This window comes from Xyrauchen texanus, chromosome 43 (genome assembly GCF_025860055.1).
Source record: "Xyrauchen texanus isolate HMW12.3.18 chromosome 43, RBS_HiC_50CHRs, whole genome shotgun sequence".
Classification (NCBI taxonomy): Eukaryota; Metazoa; Chordata; class Actinopteri; order Cypriniformes; family Catostomidae; genus Xyrauchen; species Xyrauchen texanus.
This window is the reverse complement of record NC_068318.1, coordinates 29138821-29160670: the sequence shown is the minus strand read 5'-3', so window position 1 is coordinate 29160670 and position 21850 is coordinate 29138821. Positions and strand designations below refer to the sequence as shown.

Here is a 21850-nt window from a genome sequence, read left to right as displayed (position 1 = left end):
AATTGACCTAACAAGGATTAAAATCCCAAAGATGAATGATCAGATCAGTAACTATGACTATTATATATCTTCCATGTCACTTTTAGCTGATAAAGTTTACCAGATCTAATTTCTTTTAATTTAAACATTAATATTAAATGACAGCAATGTAAAACATACGTTTATAAATTTATTGATTATTCAAAATTAGACATCTGTATCGTACAAACACTGCTTAAGTGCAAAAAAAAAGGCACAATCACATTTGAGATAAAATCATAGTTGGCAAAATCGTTCCCTTTATGAAGCAAAATTCATTTTAAAACAATATCAGAAAGTGATTTCCAACTGGATTCTTTGGATTAGCAGTTTTGCATACATATATCATTTTATTCACAGTACGAAGAAAATTGTATAAAACAGACATGTGGGAAAAAAAAAGAATGATTCTTAAAACACATGGTAAATGTTTTTCGCTGGTTGTAGATTTCTAGCAGTTTATACTCAACAACGTATGGTTTAAACTTCATTTACCGTAAAAGTGCTCAAAAGAGGCAAAACAACAAATGCATGATGACCGTCTGAAGTCAAATAAGCTTGACGACATGTAAACTTCCGGTTAAACTGGTTCAAGCCCTCAGAAAGTGTTCCCTTGTAGCTGTATGACAGCACGGTATTATCAAGGTGCATATGAAAATCATGCTTTAGATACGTTTGAAGGAGAGATGAGAGTATGATTCAGGCGATCAGAATTCAAAATGAAACGTTTCGGGAGATGTGTGCAAGTGAACAACCTGATACATCTTCAGATTATCAAATCTTTGTGCTGAGAGTTCAGAACTGGTGGGATCCGGCCCACTCTTGGCATTTTATTTGATGTTTCGACAGCTGTCTCCCATACAGGACTGCAGTTTGATCAACCTTTGATTCATGGTCTGCAGGAGAGAAGGGTCAACCTTCTTTACGATGTTCTCCAACTGATGAGGATCTGCCGTTAGATTGTACACCTCTACAAACGACTGCAAAGATCACACAAGAACTTAGTGAATCCTTTTCATTTACAAACGGTGTATATTCAACTACAACCCTATATGACTTTTGCTAGTGCTCATGTGAGCTAATCTGATCGGTGCTATGAAGCGCTCACCTCATTGTCAGCAAACTCACAGTACTGCAGGTTACCATCTTTTAGAGTTCTGACACAGGCATATGTGTTATTAAAAGCATCCTCACATACACAGTCTGGGAAACATTCCTTTAGAGGAAAGAATGATTAAAATTAGCTCAGTATGGGAAAATGCCTCATAATAATTCATAAACACTTACAGCGAGTCCAGGGCCAAGTTTGGGGCAGCTGGGGTCTTCAGAGGAATATCCCTCACCAGTGTACTCCACAAGAAAGAAGGGACGTTCTGTGCCATTACGTAATGATGGTGCCTTCATGGAGAACATTAGAAAAGACACTGTGTTTAGTCACGCTAAATGACATAACTGATACATAACGAAAGTCTAAAGAATCATCACTTTACAAGTCAAAATAGTGAGGGGACAATTAAAACAGAATTTGCAATTTGGATTAAAGGAATAGTTGACCCAAAAAAAACAATTCTCTCATTTACTCATCCTCATGCCATCCCATATGTGTATGAACTTCTTCTGCAGAACACAAAGATATTTTAAAGAATATTTCAGCTCTGCAGGTCCATAAAATGCAAGTGATTAGTGACCAAAACTTTGAAGCTCCAAAGTGAGTGATGTACTGTAATATTGTTATATACAGCATACAAGATAGTGTTGAGCAAAAAAATAAAACATTTACTGTTTTCTAATTTTTCATGAGTAACAATATTCATCCATATTTTTTCTCTCACTTCAATGCATATTTTGTTATTTTGATTAGATAATCAAGTGTTATAAATTGAAGCAAGATCATGCAAAGAAAAATGCGACTATATGAAAACGTGCTCCATCAGCATGACTTGCAACAACTTTGTATCTTGTGCATAATAATAAGAAACTTGGTGAAATATACATATTCAACATCCTTCAGCTGGTGAATACATAGGCAATAAAAATCTTAATTTGGTAAATACTTAAATATAGAGCATTGTAATGGGGCTTTCAGGCTTGTGTATAGTTAAAATTCCTATGTTATGCACCAAATCGATTTTTTTTTTCTGGTTATTATTGGGGGTTTTGGTTACACAAACTGCATCTAGGTATCCCATCATAGATAAACTATCGGCCGATTTATCGTTTGTCTGCCTTGTCCACCACTTTAGTTATCGGTCGACCTCTTGTTTACAAAAGTATAGTGACTAGACCAAGAACAGTGCAAGAAGCAAACAATACAAGAATTATGCCAAAATAAAACACATGTGAGAAAACAGGAAGTAAACAACATGCCACACTCACCATCTGTGGCAAGAATGACTGTCCATCCATGTTGACAGTGGAGAGATTGACTCCAGCGATGTCCAGAATAGTCATGGAAAGATCTATATTCATCACTGGAGACTGATGGACATTCAGACAGATGAATGCATCAGAATTATATATGGCAGAGTCCATTTACACTAATTGTAAAAAGGAAACCTTGCTGGCAGAAGGCTATTTTCAGTACATACTTTCACTACTGCTCTGACAATTTACACCTAGCAAAAATAGCATATTACTTCAATCACTACTTGCACTTTTTCCACTGCACGTTAAGGTTTGACTCTCTTCAACTCGCTTTACGTTTCTGAGCATGCTTTTCCACTGCAATTTAGTGCAATCTCAACGTGGGTGGGATTATAGGCTGATCGTCACAGTTGTGCCGCCTCTACTGACGTGACATCATCTTAAACACGACACAAACTGACCAAAACAATAACACAACCGCTAGCTGTTAGCTACTAGCTCATTGTGCTGCATAAAGCAGTTGTTGGATGGTGATTTTACACAAGCGTAACAGTTAAATTGGCCTGGTTGATTTAGAAGCAAGCTTCCAGTAGTTGGTCAACTAAATAAAGTGAAGCTTTCAAGCAGAGTATAGAGTTAATGTGACAAAACGTACCATCCTCCATCTTGGATCAACGCCAGTCCAGGGCACTCTCCCTCCCATTGCTCGCCGGTTTAGATAGCATCCATTTGGTCGAACCACTTCCACTTTTCCTTGATGGTTCTGTAGTCACCATGTTTTTTTGTTTGTTTACTTTTCCCTACACTGTTGGTAGGTCCGGTGGTAGCCGTGTGCGCCCAACAGCTGAGACACTTCCTGAGAGACTTTTTCACGTCGCTCATCACTAACGAGTGGACCGTCTGCTGCTCGTTTATTGACCATGGCTTGGTTTTGCGCACAGCCATTTCTTTTTCACAAGTCGAAAGTCGCATGAACAAATGATACTGCTATCGCTGTTGCTAACTTTAAAACTAGCGGGCTGAGGTCACGTGTTGGAAATACAGTGAAGCTGGTATTCATACGATTCTCCCTGACCAATCAGTGATATGCAGGGTTTCAATGTCACATTTAGTATCGGCTCAGCTGGAACCTCGACCGAGGTGGTACTAAAAAACTTGGAAAACCCAAAAAAGCAAGCAGAGTCGAGTTGTACCGTGCAGTGGAAAAGCCTCATTAGTGTACCCATAACTGTGTTTCTTGCTATTTATACTTGGTAAAAACAATATTTATCACTATTTATACTCAGGTTTACATCTTTTACACAGTGTAAATTAGCCACTGTATGATATCTATTTTGTTTGCATCACTGAAGACATGTACAAAATACATTATTATAATACACCCTGTGCTAACCTGCAGTGTTTGTTTTGCTTTGATTCCTGGTCCACGAACCAAGAGAGGGATGCGAATATCAAACTCATACAGCTGTCTCTTATCAATGGGCAGAGAGAACTGGCCTGTGAATCAGATATCAAAACAAATTGTGTTATAAAGCCAAACGACAACAGGTTGATAAAACCAGGAGGCACAAGGTCATAAAAATCACACCAGTGTGATAGCCGTGGTCAGAAGTGTAGAAGATGTACGTGTTGTCCAACTCCTTCATAGTGCGCAGTTTCTCCACTAGTTGTTCCACCATGTCGTCCACAGAGAGAAGCGTCTGCCATCTATAGCAAATATTAAATGTGGAGGATATGATGTAATTTATTTGGTAATATTTCTCACAAGATGCATGTTTGGTCGGCATACCTCCTGCGATAAGCATTATCCAGATATTCAATGGAGCTGTTCGGCATCGGGTTCGCAGGTTGCCGTAGTAACCAATGTTTGTCCTGAGAATAGAGAAGAAGTATCTTTGCTGTTAAGGGTCATGTCGTGGCCACACACATCTGGCATTCACAGCAGTTAAGGGGATGTACAGTATTACAGGGGAACAGAACAAACATATTTTGCTGTGATGGAAATAAAGCGTTCTATGGCAACACAAAAATCATTTTTGTTATCATGACTATCTTGTTACAGAAATTATACTTCATTGTACTTGTCGGCAAATAAACAGAGTATTTAATAAAAAAATTACTCAATCAAAAATAAATTGCTACCTATTATTTTCAGTTTTCAGACAGTTTGGTGCAAATTCAAAATTGTTAAATCCAACCAAAATCATAATTTACGGAGGACATTTACCGAAGCAGGGTTTAAGGTAATTAATATTTAACACATTTTAAGACTTCTTAATGGCAATTAAAAAAATTGGCTTTTTATGGTGGTTTTGGAGCAGTGGCTTCTTCCTTGCTGAGCAGCCTTTCATGATATGTCGATATAGGACTTGTTTTACTGTGAATATAGATACTTGTCTAACTGTTTCCTCCAGCATCTTCACAAGGTCCTTTGCTGTTGTTCTGGGATTGATTTGCACTTTTCGCACCAAACTATGTTCATCTCTAGAAGACAGAATGTATCTCCTTCCTTCAACAGGTACACCGCCAATTAGCCTATCAGATGCTAATTGGCTAATTGCCTAAAGGCTTGACATAATTTTCTGGAATTTTATAAGCAGCTTAAAGGCACAGTTAACTTCGTGTATGTAAACATCTGACCCACTGGAAACAATCTGTCTGTAAACAATTGTTGGAATAATTGCTTGTGTTATGCACAAAGTAGATGTCCTAAATGACTTGTATGAAATTATTGAATATGAAATCTGTGGAGTACTTAAAAAAAAAAAAAAGTTCAACCTAAATGTATGTAAACTTCTGACTTCAACTGTAGATGGCAAAAAATAATATCTCCGCTCTGGAGGTCCAGTCAATGCAAGTGAATGGTGACCAAAACTTTTAAGCTCCAAAAAGCACATAAAAGCACTAAAGGCAGCATAAAAGTAATCCATACGACTCTTGTCTTCTGAAGCAAAACAATCAGTTTTGGGTGAGAACAGACCAAAATATAACTCCTTTTTCACTGTACATCTTGCTATTGCAATCTCTAGGCATGCTCATGATTTCAAGCTTGTTTACACTTCCTATAGCACCATCTAGCGCTCTGTGTATGCATCAAGCACTGGGAAGTATAATCAAACTTGAAATCCTGATCGTGCCTAGAGATTGCAATAGGAAGATGTACAGGGAAAAAGGAGTTATATTTTGTTCTGTTCTCACCCAAAATCGATTAGATCACATCAGAAGATATGGTTTTAAACACTTTTATGCTGCCTTTGTGCTTTCTGGAGCTTCACAGTTTTGGTCACCGTACACTTGCAATGTGAGGACCAACAGAGCTGAAATATTCTTCTAAAAAATTACATTTTTGTTCTGCAGAAGAAAGTCATACACATATAAGATGGCATGAGAGTGGTTAAATAATGGGAGAATTGACCATTTTCAGTTAATTATTCCATCAAGACTATACATGTAAAAAAACAACAACAACAAAAAACACTTATATACATTTTTTTGGTCATTAAATAGCTAAAAGAATAACCAAAATAATCATAAATTGGACCAAATAGCAATTGTTGCAAGGTAAAATTATTTAGTAAAATAGCCCCACTATTTCACTACATGAATAGAAGAATAATTTTAAAATGGCATTGATGTATATGCAACGGTATATTAATACATCTTAATAAACACCAATATATATATAAATAATCGTTTATTGAATATTGTTAATTTACATCAGTGGTGGGGAACGTCAACCCTCAGAGACCATTTTACCCAGCCCACAAGGCCATTCGAGAAATAATAAATTGAAAAGCATAAACAACATTAATTCAATTAACTGTAAATTTATGTTTTGTTTTTTTTTAATAATTTTTTTTTTAAATAATAATGCAAAATATTGTGTAATCCAAAGACGTATTTTTTGTCTGAACAAACCAATTCACTACAATGATTCGGACGTTCCAGCACAACATATACAGTGAGGAAAATAAGTATTTGAACACCCTGCTATTTTGCAAGTTCTCCCACTTAGAAATCATGGAGGGGTCTGAAATTGTCATCGTAGGGTGCATGTCCACTGTGAAAGACAAAATCAAAAAAAAAAAATCCAGAAATCACAATGTATGATTTTTTAACTATTTATTTGTATGATACAGCTGCAAATAAGTATTTGAACACCTGAGAAAATCAATGTTAATATTTGGTACAGTAGCCTTTGTTTGCAATTACAGAGGTCAAACGCTTCCTGTAGTTTTTCACCAGGTTTGCACACACTGCAGGAGGGATTTTGGCCCACTCCTCCACACAGATCTTCTCTAGATCAGTCAGGTTTCTGGGCTGTCGCTGAGAAACACAGAGTTTGAGCTCCTCCAAAGATTCTCTATTGGGTTTAGGTCTGGAGACTGGCTAGGCCACGCCAGAACCTTGATATGCTTCTTACAGAGCCACTCCTTGGTTATCCTGGCTGTGTGCTTCGGGTCATTGTCATGTTGGAAGAACCAGCCTCGACCCATCTTCAATGCTCTAACTGAGGGAAGGAGGTTGTTCCCCAAAATCTCGCAATACATGGCTCCTGTCATCCTCTCCTTAATACAGTGCAGTCGCCCTGTCCCATGTGCAGAAAAACACCCCCAAAGCATGATGCTACCACCCCCATGCTTCACAGTAGGGATGGTGTTCTTGGGATGGTACTCATCATTCTTCTTCCTCCAAACACGGTTAGTGGAATTATGACCAAAAAGTTCTATTTTGGTCTCATCTGACCACATGACTTTCTCCCATGACTCCTCTGGATCATCCAAATGGTCATTGGCAAACTTAAGACGGGCCTTGCCATGTGCTGGTTTAAGCAGGGGAACCTTCCGCTCCATGCATGATTTCAAACCATGACGTCTTAGTGTATTACCAACAGTAACCTTGGAAACGGTGGTCCCAGCTCTTTTCAGGTCATTGACCAGCTCCTCCCGTGTAGTTCTGGGCTGATTTCTCACCTTTCTTAGGATCATTGAGACCCCACGAGGTGAGATCTTGCATGGAGCCCCAGTCCGAGGGAGATTGACAGTCATGTTTAGCTTCTTCCAAGACAGAGGACAAATTAGGAAAGCACATTTGATTATTCCCTCAAGTCGCTCAGTTGTAAACTATGTGCGCAAACATTAAAAACTGCAATTCAGTGTTTGGCAGCAATATATCGCAATTTGTTGGACACTAAACACCATCTATTGGCATCTTTACAATGCAAAGGCATTACAAGGTGTGATTTATATTTTTTAATACGGCACAGTTGCATGCTCAAAAGTAGATTACTGATTCTCATGCACAAAACACAAGCCTGATTGCCAAAGACACAGTTAAAGGTAATTGCTGGCATTTCATTTCTGTAATTGCTGCACTGCATGTTTAACTCAAAGCCCCTTAGCTCGACAGCAGCGTCTCTTGTTTTTCCATCTACAAACTGAAGACTCACATGAATGATATTTAAAACCTTTTCTATGCTTTAGATTTGAAAATGTAATTAAAGACAGAAATACTTTTTAAGGATACAGGGACTCCCCATGTAGAACCTCCCCATAACCTGTTAAATGTCATTAAGAGCAAATTACCTTTCCAGGTTTGTCAAAGCTGCCATCACGTGGAGCTTTAACATCACTGAAGGACTGTTGATACTGAGGGGCGGCAGTCCACGGTGAATGAGGGGATGGCGGACACAACATCATGAAGAATGGATAATTAGGGCTTCGTTCCTCCAAGAAATGTAGAGACCGATTCAACTGGAAAACAGAAAACAGACTCTAAATACATTTTCATGATAAGACTATGCAGACATTAGCATAATTGTCTGGTGTGTCTTTTGCTTGGACACTGGATCATATTTTAAAGGGATAGTTCACCTAAAAATGCTAATTCTCTCATTATCATCTCACCCTCATGCCATCCCAGATGTGTATGACTTTCTTTCTTCTGCAGAACACAAATGAAGATTTTTAAAAGAATATTTCAGCTCTGTAGGTCCACACAATGCAAGTGAATGGCAACAAGAACTTTGAAGCTCCAAAAAGCACATAAAGGCAGCATGAAAGTAATCCATAAGAATCCAGTGGTTTAATCCTTGTCTTCTGAAGCGATCCAATTGGTTTTGGGTGAGAGCAGACCAGCACATAACCCCTTTTTCACTGTACATCTTGCCATTGCAGTGTCTAGGCATGATGAGGATTTCAAGCTCGATTACAAGCTGGGGCTTGAAATAGTGATAAGTCAAGGAGACTGCGGATGTCATGATTTATAGGGAGTTTTATTCTGGTCTGTTCTCACCCAAAACCAAATGGATCGCTTCAAAAGATACTTTTTTATTATTTTTATAATCGACTAATCTAATGATTATTAGAAGGATTATTCAACTATTCGTGCGATTATTACAACAATTAATCATTGGCCCTTAACTGATTATTCTGCTTGTGTCCCAAATTAAAAGGTTGGATTAAACGTGCTTACTAACCATAAAGAGGACAAAATCATCTTTTAAAAAATACCTCTAAATGACATTCACTGAATTAAAGGGGAAAAACGTATCAAGTTTAATTCAGTAAAAACATCACTGCAAAAGATCCTATTGTTATCAAGTGTTTTGTCTTGTTTTGTATTTAAAATATCTACAAATCCTTAAAACAACATATATTTACTTGAGAAACAATGTAAAAGATATTAAGAATTGATTTCAGAGAATATAAGTGTATTTTTTCACTTGTTTATACTTCTGTGACTGTAGTACAGATACAATGCACTTATATTCAAGATATATTCTCTGAAAGCAATTCTTAATATCTATTACATTGTTTCTCAAGTAAATATGTTGTTTTAAGGATTTGTAGATATTATTCCAAAAACATATTTCGTTGCAGTGTAGAATGGGGCAAAGACAACCTCTCTCACCTTTCTGTTCACTTCAATCCATCTTTAACTCACAAAAAATTCTAGAGACTGTTGTGTGTGAAAATTCCAGAAATATTCAAACCAGCCCGTCTGGCACCAATAATCACGCCATGGTCAAAATCACAGAGTGCACATTTTTCCCCATTCTGATGGTTGATGTGAACATTCAGATATGGTTCAGCTCCTGAACCATATCTGAATGATTTTATGGACTGCTGTCACATGATTGGCTGATTAGATAATCGCATGGATGATTGTTGGTGCCAGAAGGGCTGGTTTGAGTATTTCTGTAACTGTTGATCTTCTGGTATTTTCACACACAACAGTCTCTAGAATTTACTCTGAAGGGTGCCAAAAACAAAAAACATCCAGTGAGCAGCAGTTCTGTGGATGGAAATGTCTTGTGGCCAAACTGGTTTGAACTGACAAAGTCTACGGTAACTCAGATAACCACTCTGTACAATTGTGGTGAGAAGAACATCATCTCAGAATGCTATTGGACCTACACAATATTAGGCAGGTTGTTTTAATTTTGTGGCTGATCAGTGTATGTATTATGATTCAATACGTCACAATCCATCACGTAATAACCTAGCTGCAACAATCGCGCACGCAAGGGACGAGCGTCCCCATGACAGAGTGTGCTTCAGCTGGGTGCAGTTTCAATCCCTTAGATCGGGACCATGTGTTTCATCTCATGTCATGTTAAAATGAGTTTGACAATTTTTTGTTGTTGTTGAAGTTAACGTCGACTAATCGTTTCAGCCCAACTTTTATGCTGCCTGTGCTTTTTGGAGCTTCAAAGTTCTAGTCACATTCACTTGCATTGGCTGGACCTACAGAGCTGAAATATTTTTTAACAATCTTCGTTTGTGTTCTGCAGAAGAAAGAAAGTCAAACACATCTGGAATGGCATGAGGGTGAGTAAATGAGGAGAGAATTTTATTTTTGGGAGAACTGTCCCTTTAAAACCAGATTGTAAGAACAGTTTATAGTGCTAGCTTTACTAATTATATTTTGCATTAAGGGAAAAAGAAGACAATAATGTATATTTTAGGAGCATTACACTTTTTTGCATTATGGCATTATTCAATTATGACAAGCTATGGCTCATATTACAAATAGTCCTAGACGGAGAGGGATTATCCAAGGAAAACGACTATTGTCAGTGGAGTTTAAAACAGGACTAGTCTTAATCTGTTTCCTGGACACTTGGCCTTAGTTAAATAATAACAGAACAGAGGAAGCATTTTCACCTCTGGCTAGGTTAGGGTATCTGACAGCTATAAAACAATGTTTCAAGTATCAAAAGGTCTGGTCATGCATGAAAGTTGCATGACACATACTGCGGTGTAGACTGACACATGGAGGCACATTATGACTAGCACGCAAAGTCAGGTGGGATGCAACAAGGGACTTATTCACATAATCAGAGAGACAGCTTGTCAATGGGAATATTGTTGATTAAGCACAGTGTTAAAAAACACATTTGCCAAGTAAAACACGTTTGGCTTGCAATTAGTCAAATTTATTGGCCTCAACATTTACCAGGAAGTAAATATTCCGACTTCAGTTCATACAACTAATGACTGCAGACTTCTTAAAACAAATGTTCGATTTGATGTGGCATGACAGTTCGGCTTTAAGACACATTCTCTCCTGAAATCGACATGAAATGACCCCATTAACTTTTAATTTTTATGTTTCTGGTCTTTTAACTTACTTCGTCTCTGAAAGCATTTTACTTTCGAATGACGTCACCACAGAAGCCACTTATTTCTTAGCCCCTCAACAGTGTGTGTACACAACCACCCTACAATGTTAAAAGTCCACCCACTCCTCTTACTTATATTTCTATTAATCAAAAACAGTGTCAAAATGAACGGTTTTCATTTCTGATCTAAACTAACGTCAGGTTTGAACAGGCCACGCCCACGACTGGTGACGGACTCCACCCTATTATCATAGATCCTCCCCTGAGTGATCTACACACAGTGACATTTTCTCCACACTGGAGCAGATACAGTGAGAAGAATAATGTCTCAGCTTCATAAGCATCATAAAGTGTTCTGTTGTTGGCTGTGAAAGTGAACATAAGAGTCTTCATGTACTCCTGGCATCAGAGCCACTGAAGACGCAGTGGACAAGTTTTGTTTTTGAAGCAAATGTGCCTCAAAACATACAAAAATGTGTGGATGTTGGTGCAAATCATTTTACACCAGACTGCTTTGTGATTGAGTATCAATCAAAAAATGTGATTCTCAAGCATGGATCAGTACCAACTGTTCGTGTTCCAGCTTTATATCCTGAAAATGAAAGTATCTCACTTTATATTTTGTGAATGTTTGCGAATCTCCTCTCCAAATGTGCTTGTTAGCTGATTCCATGGCTAATGCAGCTAAAGTTAGCATTGTCTCGATTGTATTCATGGAGGCCAGAGCTATATAGGGGGCGGGGAGCAGCACTTCATTTGCATTTAAAGAGATACACACGAAATCAGCGTGTTTTTGATTCCACTCAAAAAGAGGCATTTACAACATGGTATAATAAATGATCTGTGGGGTATTTTGAGCTGAAACTTCAGACACATTCTGGGGACACCTGAGACTTATATTACATCTTGTAAAAAGTGGCATAATAGGTCTCCTTTAAAGCTGGAATCTCATTAGCTGGTTCACAACAACTATCGAATGCTGTGCTTGAGGTCTCGCTCTCTTCCGCCGGAGCTCTCTCTCTCACACACACACACACACACGCATTCAGAATGGCAGTGGGGAGACACGCCTGCTCATTCTGACTTTTTCTCCGCTTCCCTGTCACGTGGAGATCGGCAAAATAAAAACAGGTGTACCACGTGAACAAACAATCACACTGACTAAATTAAGGATGTGATTCATAACGTAACTTTGCCCTGTGTGTATGTGTGTGATTGTGCATTTAACCACTCAAAGCTTTTTGTAGAAAGTGTTACAGAGCTTATGCTAGAAAATGAGTTGCGTTCAATAAACAGACTGTTCCGTCTATAATTGCTCTGTTTTCTACATTATCCTAACATTTGTGTATTGATATTGTGGTGTTGTGTCACGCCTGGTGTGGACAGATACATAGCTTGTCGCTGGAATCTTATTGTGTTGCATCTGGTTTGAACAGTGAGGCACTTACTGTATGAGAATGGGGCCAATCCGTAAACATTAAAATACTCACCGTTTCAAAAGTATAACCACAAGACGTGTGTAAAGTTATAGCCTATTTTACAACTTCGTTGCCATGATGATGTAATGTCAACAAAACCTAAAACGACTGTAAAAATGACAATTTAATCAATGTTACAGGTCAAATAATCCACTAGTTTTAACAGAAGAATTCATGCAAGTAAATTTATAAAATAATAAGCTCCAAATTTCTGCATTTAAACCCTCCAAAAAAAAATTCCCATTCACTTCCATTGAAAGTGTCTCACTGTAATCTAAATATTTGCATTTTTATTTTTATTTTTTAAAGAAAAAGAGGGACGAGTCAATTTATCTTGTATTGAACCCAGAATATTCCTTCCAAGTCCTGCCTCGTAAAAATTTCACATAATGGTTAAAATGGGTTGTAAAAGCTGTAGCATAGCGCCTTGAAACTTTAAAACATTAGAAACTTACAACCAGGTCTGTGAGGTAGTCCTTTTCATAGCTGTCACCATGTTTTTCCTCTTTTCCATTCACGGAAAGTGTATAATTGTAATACCGAGAATTCCCCACCTGTGGACACGCAAACAGCAATGCTTTTGAAATCTTTGTCATTCCTTACATTTTAACATTCACTAAATGAAAAATTCATCCACTTTTAAACCATCACTAAACAAGAAATTCGACAGTTTAAAACTGGATCAGCTTTTGCTTTGCAACATGTAATGAGATCACATGATCAAGCCAAACAGGATGTTCAGCATGAATGCTTGTCTATAGGTTACTGACACTATAAGATAAGGAAGTATGGGACATATTGCAGCACCTATAGCTTTTCTGTGCTGGTTTGAACATAGAGGGAAATGTGAGTGAAAAGGGAAGTGTTTGACTGAGCTCTGATGATGTTTGGTTGGTGACTCACCAGTGCGTGCCATTGGTCCCAGCCGGGGGGCACATGAGCCACACCACCTGCATCTTTAGTCCCGTACTGAGAGCAAAGAGAGAGTTTTATGTAAACTACCAGCCAAAGAGCTGGCTCCAGAACTGGCCCCCACAGTGAGTCTGGTTTAACCAACATCTTAAGGAGTTTTGTGTTCCTTCAGCTCGCTCACTGAGGTTCTACATATTAAATAAAATTATTATTTAATTACACAATGATGACTCTATAGATAATACGGTTTCATTTTCAGTTAATCCATGATTTTCTGTAAAGCTGCTTTAAAAGAATGTGTGTTGTGAAAAGCACTACACAAATAACAATGACTTTAATTGAAAGTCATACACATCTGGGATGGCATGAAGGTGATTAAATGATGAGAACTTTCCTTTATGGACTAACTAGTCCTTTAAGTTTCAAAACTTTTGACTAGTGATGCAAGCCATTAAAAAGTAATGTTAGCATTTCGGTATGTATTTCAATTAAACTCCTGGCTAAGAACCTTTCAAATATTTGAAGGATTTGCAAATATTTGGCAAAGTTGTGGAGAGCTTCTAATTTTTAACTCACTGTAGGCAAATTTCCAAGGATGAACACCATGCAAATAGACCAGTACGGAGTGTTGAGTACAACGTGAGTGAAAAAACCCAAACCTGATTCAGGTATTTCCCTCCATAGAACGTCTGGTAGTGCATCTTACTGAGGTAGACAGGAAACGTAGAAGGTTCAGCCTCCTCCTGCCATGCAACGCTGCTGCAATTTCCAGAAATTGAGTTATTTCTGACCAAATGATTGTGTGGATATTTGCCGGAGAGGATGCTGCTGCGACTGGGACAGCAAAGGGGGGTGGCTGTGAACTAAACACACCGTGAAAAGAAAAACTTGTGATATTTCAGAATCAGAATGAGCTTTATTGCCAAGTATGCGGACACATACAAGGAATTTGTCACGGTGACAGAAGCTTCCCGTGCACAAACAATACAACAACAAGACGGAGATAATACAAAAATAGAATAAAAATAAAATGTGAATAGAAAATATAAGTATATAGTAGGGCTGAAACGATTAGTCAACATTATTGACAATGTCGACAAAAACTTTCGTTGTCGAATAGTCGTTTGATTTCGAATAGTCGTGGTGGCGTAGTGGGCTAAAGCACATGACTGTTAATCAGAAGGTCGCTGGTTCGAACCCCACAGCCACCACCATTGTGTCCTTGAGCAAGGCACTTAGCTCCAGATTGCTCCAGGGGGATTGTCCCTGTAATAAGTGCACTGTAAGTTGCTTTGGATAAAAGCGTCTGTCAAATGCATAAGTGTAAACGTAACGTAACATGAGATCACATTAAACTCTAATGACGATGTGTGAGAGCAGGACTGCAGTTCGCACTTGACTGAGGAGAGACAGTTCATTTATTCTGGTGAGTGTGTACATCCCACCACAAGCATGCATGAACGCAGAGCTGCAACCACTGGCTGATCAGATCACAGACACGAAGCAACAACACCCGGACTAACTTACTATTATTCTGGGAGATTTTAATAAAGCTAACCTCACCCGTGAACTGCCAAAATAAAAACAACACATCACATGTCGCCCCAGAGAAAGAAATATATTGGACCACTGCACAAACAGCTTCGTCATGCCAAAGAGGATGTTTACAGAAGTGGGGATAAAATATTTTACAACCAAGCCAGGAACAGACTTACTAAGGAAATCAGAGTGGCTAAATGAAGCTACTCTGAAAAGATGATAAAACAGTTTTCAGCCAACTATCCTGCATCTGTGTGGAAAGGCCTAAAAAGCATTTCCAAGTACAAGACACCTCCATTCACTCTGTAGAGTGTCAACTAATGGCTGATGAACTAAATGTGTTTTACTGCAGGTTTGAAAAACCCAGTCTCACACCCATCCCCCACTCTGGCCTTCACTTCACACCAACACCTCCTGGAACCACCCTCCTCCCCCCTCCTGCTACCGAAACTGCATTTATGATCAATGAGGAGGACGTGTGTCGAGTCTTTCGGAAACAAAGGACTAGGAAAGCTTCAGGCCCAGGCGGTGTTTCCCTTGCCTGTCGGAAAGTCTGCCCTGACCAGCTGGCCCCCATCTTCACACGGATCTTCAATAGATCACTGAAGCAGTGTGAAATTCCCTGCTGCTTCAAACACTCCACCATCATTCCGGTACCCAAAAAAACCCAAATCACAGGACTTAATGACTACAGACCTGTCACTCTCACGTCTGTGGTCATGAAGTCATGGTTTTGGTCTACCTGAAGGACATCACTGGACCTCTGCTGGACCCCCTTCAGTTTGCTTACTGAGTAAACAGGTCTGTGGATGATGCTGTCAATATGGGACTGCATTATATACTGCAACACATCGACAGACCTGACACTTATGCAAGGATCCTATTTGTGAACTTCAGTTCAGCCTTCAATACCATGATGCCTGATCTTCTCTCAACCAAACTGACCCAGCTCTCCGTGCCCACCCCATTCTGTTGATGGATCACCAGCTTTTTGACAGATAAGCAGTAGCTAGTGAGATTAGGGAAACTCGCATCCGGGACACTCACTATTAGCACTGGTGCTCCTCAGGGATGCATGCTCTCTCCACTGCTATTCTACCTGTACATGAATAACTGAACTGCAAAAGACCCACCGTCAAGCTCCTGAAGTTTGCAGATGAAACACGGTCATCTGCGATGGTGAGGAGTCTGCCTACAGATGGGAGTTTGATCAGCTGGCTGTCTAGTGCAGTCACAACAACCTTGAGCAGAACACACACACGCGCACGCACGCACGCACGCGCACGCACGCAGCCAGTAACGGGATTCTACCATCTCTCAGGACCTTAAGTGGGACACTCACATAGACTCCACTGTGAAGAAGGCTCAGCAGAGGTTTGGTTCAGCCACCAAATCAGACAGAAGGAAACCACAATGGACAGTCAGGACTGCTGAGAGGATTATTCGTTCCCCCCAGCCCACCCTCAAAGACCTGTCTCCAGAGTGAGGAAACGGGCAGGTAGAATCGCTCGGACTCCACACACCCTGCCCACTTTCTCTTTGAACTGTTCGGCGCCGGCGCTACAGAGCACTGAGTGCCAGGACATCCAGGCACAAAACAGTTTTTAACCAAAGGCCTTTTCCTCATGAACAATTAAGCTGCCTCAGGACTCACCTATAGTGCAGTAATGTAAATACATACCTCATGTACAAATGTAATTCACATATTTAATTAAATAACTGTACAAACGCCATTCTGTTATATGTCCTACTATTTGTATGTCAATTTATACTGTTACCTTGTTTTATATGATGTGTCTCACAAGTGTGCACTTGTCACCAAAAAAAAAAAAATCCTTGTGTACGTGAGAACACTTGGCAGTATAGCTCATTCTGATTCTGATTCTAAGAGCTAATGATTAATTGTTGCAATAATCACAGAATAATCGTTCTAATAACTGTTAGATTAGTCGATTATCAAAATAATCCTTAGTTGCAGCCCTAGTATATAGAAATACATAACCAAAGGTATGACAAAACGATGGCAGGCTCTTAAAGGAAAAAATATGTCTAGCAGACATTTTGGTGTCTCCTGAATACATTTATAAAAAGTACTTTACAGTTGTCCACTCACAGCATTGGAGAAGGTCACACCAGCATCACCAATCAGAGATTGGGTTTTCTTCATGGGTGTCTGTAGATACAGAAAGACTTACTGAAGATTTAATAGTATTAATAATATCATGCATCATCTCTAACATCTAACATCACAGGATGTAAGGCTTCACACATTTAGCCTAGTGACATGTTGTCGGAAATACTTGACCCTACTACCCACAACAAGACAATGACAGCAGTTTCATTATGAGTTTAGCATGTGGGAGGTGTAGGCTAGTGGGAAAAAATCCAGGCCAGCAACTGAAAGGTTGCAGGTTCAAACAACAAAGCTTGATTTGTAAATACTTGATGTGATGCAAAAACACTTAACTAATATATATAAATAAATAAATAAATAAATAAATAATGGCACATTCATGTACTATGGGATTAACAAGGTACTCTAATAGTGCTGTTTTTATTTTCCTGTTGGAGTCAATGTCAAAGAAATAATTATATTTGATGTAGTCTCCCATTCACCACTAAGTTTACCCTGCAAATGTTTACTTCCACGATCCAAAACCCAAAAGTGTGAAAAGGGTCCATTTATAGAAATAATTTGTAATGGATTACTTTCTTTTAGCAACTTAACAACAAGGCTGTAAATCATACATATTAACTCGGTACTTTACGAAAATATGAATTAAAAAATAAACAGAAAAATAAACGAGATTACAATTACAGCTGCTACAATTAACTAATCGTGAAGAGTCAAATCCAGCAGTCCATTTAGATCTTATTCCGTTGATTTAAAATGTTGTATTTAAAAAAAAGTAATTGCACATTGTAAACAAAGTACATAAACATATCAGTAATGATTGAACAAAACTAGACGCTCCCATTATAATATATATATATATATATATATATATATATATATATATATATATACATACATACACATACACACCACAGTTAGTTCTGGTCCTCGAATCTGATTGGACTAAAGACATTCCAGGAGCACTGATGGTCTGACAGCATCAGCACTCAGACGCTTCACTGTGTGTGTATCACTCCGCTTGTGTTCATGCTGTTCTAAACTAAAGTGTATCTGTTAGGAGTTACTGTCTTTATTTTTTAAATGACATAAGTTATCCAGCAGGTGGTGGCAAAAGATAATTTTTGTGTGTAATATGAGCCAGTTGGTGACGTAAAGTGAATCTGTTAGTCATTGTTTACATAGAACAGCGTTCGTATTACTAATACATTACCAAAGCTAGGAAATAGCTTTAAATGGACAACTTCAGGATTAAGGCTCATCACAGTTGAGAGACACAACAGACTGATTTATTACGGAACTCAAGTGCTTACCTTTAATCGGAGTTTCCACATTGGATACACACTGTTTAAAATGGCGGAGGACATCGTTGTTTCTATAGTAAATGACTCTTGCGCACCGGCTACAGCGAAATAGAGTGGAATGTATGCTTGGACGTCTATATTCCACTGAGAAAGCTGACCTTCAGAAAGCTGACAGCATCTCTGATTGGGTGTGGCAACAGGTGAAAGCACACGCTCAATCTCTCTCTCTCTCTCGCTCTCTCTCTCTCTAGCACACACACACATACATACATCCATCCTTGTTTATCCAATGACTTGTTAGAAACGGCACAAGCCATGATAATATTTCTGAAGTGAACTTTTTGAATTACTAATGAAGGCTTGGAAGCATCATTTGTTTTGAACCAGCGACAGCAGATTCTGATCCGTAGCGCAATAAAGTAGTTCCATGCACAAATGTGTTTTAATGACCGTACTTGTTTTTTCTGATTTATTTTTTTAAATGTACTTGTTCATTGAACTGTTGTATATAAGCAATATCACACTCAGAATCGTGCTATATGGCCCTACATCAGCACTGCTGTAATTACCTGCGGCCGAATCACAGCAGTGCGGATGTAGGGCCATATCGCACTCTTGCTTGTGTTATATTACTTAAATATATAACAATATAACAGTGATAATTAAGGAACAAAGTTCTAGGCTTATTTTTAAAGATGTAGCTTACATAAAATATATGGATTGTAATTTGCCCCACACAAAAAAGGAATTTAATGTAAATTCTATTAATCAAAAGTCATGATGACAATATCAAGAGAAATAATCGACCATTAGGATTTAGTCATAATCGTCACCCCTAGCCTAAACTATGCATTTCAATTGCTATTTATAGACATAATAATCAAAACACCCAAAACTGAAGAAAGTTTTAAAGTCAAGGTAACAAATCCATTTTGGGATTTTAATATTCTATATGGGATTGTTCAAATTAATATCGTTGTTCTATTGAAAATGTATATTTTTACACAGCCCTCAAGAATACCAGAGAAGCACCATGGTATATGCCCAAATAAAACATGGTATTGCCATAGTGCAAATCCAAAAAACATAGTAGTACCATGGTAGCATTAAAAAAAATGCCATGGTAATTCCACAGTGCATGCCCAAAACATGGTAGTATCATGGTACATCTCCAAAAAAAAACTAAAGTAGTACTTTGTGAATGACCACCACATACGACTTCCATGGTATTTACAAGGAACAGTCAAAGAATGCCATGGTAGGCTACATGTACAAAAAGCATGATATTAGAATAGTACTTTTTGTTACTGTACTAAATTATAAATAAAATCTAAAACACTACCATTCCACCCATCTCCACATCCTGGTCGTCGGTGAGAATGAGGATGATGTTGCTCAGTTTGACGCATTCCGAACACCTGAGCGTGCAGGTGAGCAGCGTGAAGAACAGACAGGTTGCCACGGCACGCGCGCCGGACCTCCAGTGACCGACCCACGAGCTCGCCATGATACCAAAACTACTGAAACACCCGCGATCTTAACTGATCAATCTGCCTGCCTGTAAAGAAAGTGTTCAGTTGAATGGTTCAGAGCCGTGGACAGCAGGAGCACGCGAAGGTGGGATGGGCTGAGAAAGTTTGCGGAAGTGAGACGGGAAAGAGTCATATGACTGCGGCCTGATTCAACAGCAGGCACCTATCTAGCAAGTCAGTCCACTTGTCAGCCATATTTGGAACGCTCTCGAGAGCCTATTTCCAGTAATGCAAGTGCAGCTCCTATCTACTTGAATGGGGGAACATCAAAATCTCAAAAACAGTTGGTCAAGATTAATATTACAGAACATATTTCAAATCAGTAATAAAATTTGATAATATTGGAATCATAAATTGTGCTTCTTTACCTCATATTACGCTAAAACACGCAATTTTCCCGGCTTGTATAACGCGCATTAGTGAGTTGATTGACAGGCGATGTCTGTATCTAAAAGGTGATTGGTTCTTTAACCTGTAAGGCGGGACTTCTTTTCTACATCCATTTATCGTTGGGCGCTAGAGTTTCTTGGTTGAGTGTTTTAATTTCTCCCATTCATTTAAATCGGAGTGGCCCGTCTCTGCTAAATATTTTCTGCGTTGGCAACCGTTCATGCTGAAGGAACCGTTCATGCAGTGTACATAAAAATAAATAAATAAATAAAAAAATCACTTTTTTATTTTTATGTAATAAAGTTTATTCTTTAATGTTTTTTGTTGTAATTTAATTATTTTATTTATATTTATTTAATATTTAATATATTATAAATTATGTATCTATTTTTTTATACTATGGCTTTTTTTAATACCTTTTCCTGTCTTTCTTTAATGGCGATGTTCTCACTGCTCTTTATTTATAAATATTTGTAATGTGCAATAACATTTAGCAATTCAAATGCAATTAATAACATTATAAAATGATGAACCCTTTTTCTGGAAAATTGTCCTTACATGAAGCTAGGTTTATTCCCTTATTAATTTAATTAAATCATTAAATCATTTAATTATAATTCATATTTTTATTTTATCATATAATATACTATTTCATATATTGTATTTTCTCATTATACATGTTTTTGTTTTATTTGGGGATTTATTTGACTTGTTTATTACTCTGACCAGTAACAAAAATATACCTAAACACCTCTTCTTTAAGGGGAATAGATTTATTTCATTTAAAACTATTTAACAAATCATTACAAAATAACAGAAGGTTGTTTTGATTAAAATTCAGAAAAAAAAAAAGTTTACACTTGGGGGTAAAAGGACCCTAGGGTGTTTATAGGGATAATATCACGTATATATCAGGGCAATAGTTATAGGGCATAATTTGTTAACTAATGCAAATTATTTTGAGACAGTAAGATGCTTTTTTTTTTATGACAAATTAAGATGATGTTTACTCAAAATAACCACTTCCTAAAAAAGTCAACCATTTCCTGTTCATTTTAAACACATTTGGTATGTTATTCAACCTCAAGTATTCTATAAACAAATAATAATCTCTATTATGATTAGATCACTCAATTGGAGCCCACTTTGAACATTGTTCATAACAAATCGATTCGCCCCACTTAAAAATCTATGTTTTTAATAAAGGCCTTTAGACCCTGCAACAGGGGGCCTTTTACCCAAATTATTATCCTTTATCTTATTGGCCCGTTTTTGAACAACGTTTGATTTACTGACCTTAAACAGCACTAAAAATTATGTTTATATATATATATATAGAGAGAGAGAGAGAGAGAGAGAGAGAGAGAGAGAGAGAGAGAGAGAGAGAGAGTAATGTATACATTTCAGGGATTTTAATTAGCTACATAAATTTGCAACATCTAAAAACACATTAAATATTAGATCACATTGTCTCAAAATAAACATTTAAACATTACAAGCAAAGATCTCACCTAATGTCCCTTTCAAAGAAGAGAAAGAGGCCTTTCTTTTAT

The 21850-nt window shown here is 38.0% G+C and overlaps 1 protein-coding gene across 1 annotated transcript; it reads right to left on the bottom strand.

Moving 5' to 3' along the window:
- Positions 1 to 109: 109 nt before the first annotated feature.
- On the bottom strand, positions 110 to 20005 carry LOC127635813 (N-acetylglucosamine-6-sulfatase-like). Its single transcript, XM_052116047.1, has 13 exons — positions 19718 to 20005; positions 17051 to 17110; positions 14058 to 14261; positions 13390 to 13455; positions 12942 to 13040; positions 7968 to 8135; positions 4172 to 4254; positions 3971 to 4089; positions 3776 to 3879; positions 2395 to 2496; positions 1306 to 1416; positions 1127 to 1234; positions 110 to 998 (listed from the first exon to the last, which is right to left on the bottom strand). The coding sequence occupies exons 1-13, from the start codon at positions 19880 to 19882 to the stop codon at positions 849 to 851; spliced, it is 1539 nt and encodes a 512-aa protein (XP_051972007.1). The 5' UTR covers positions 19883 to 20005; the 3' UTR covers positions 110 to 848.
- Between the last annotated feature and the right edge of the window lie 1845 nt (positions 20006 to 21850).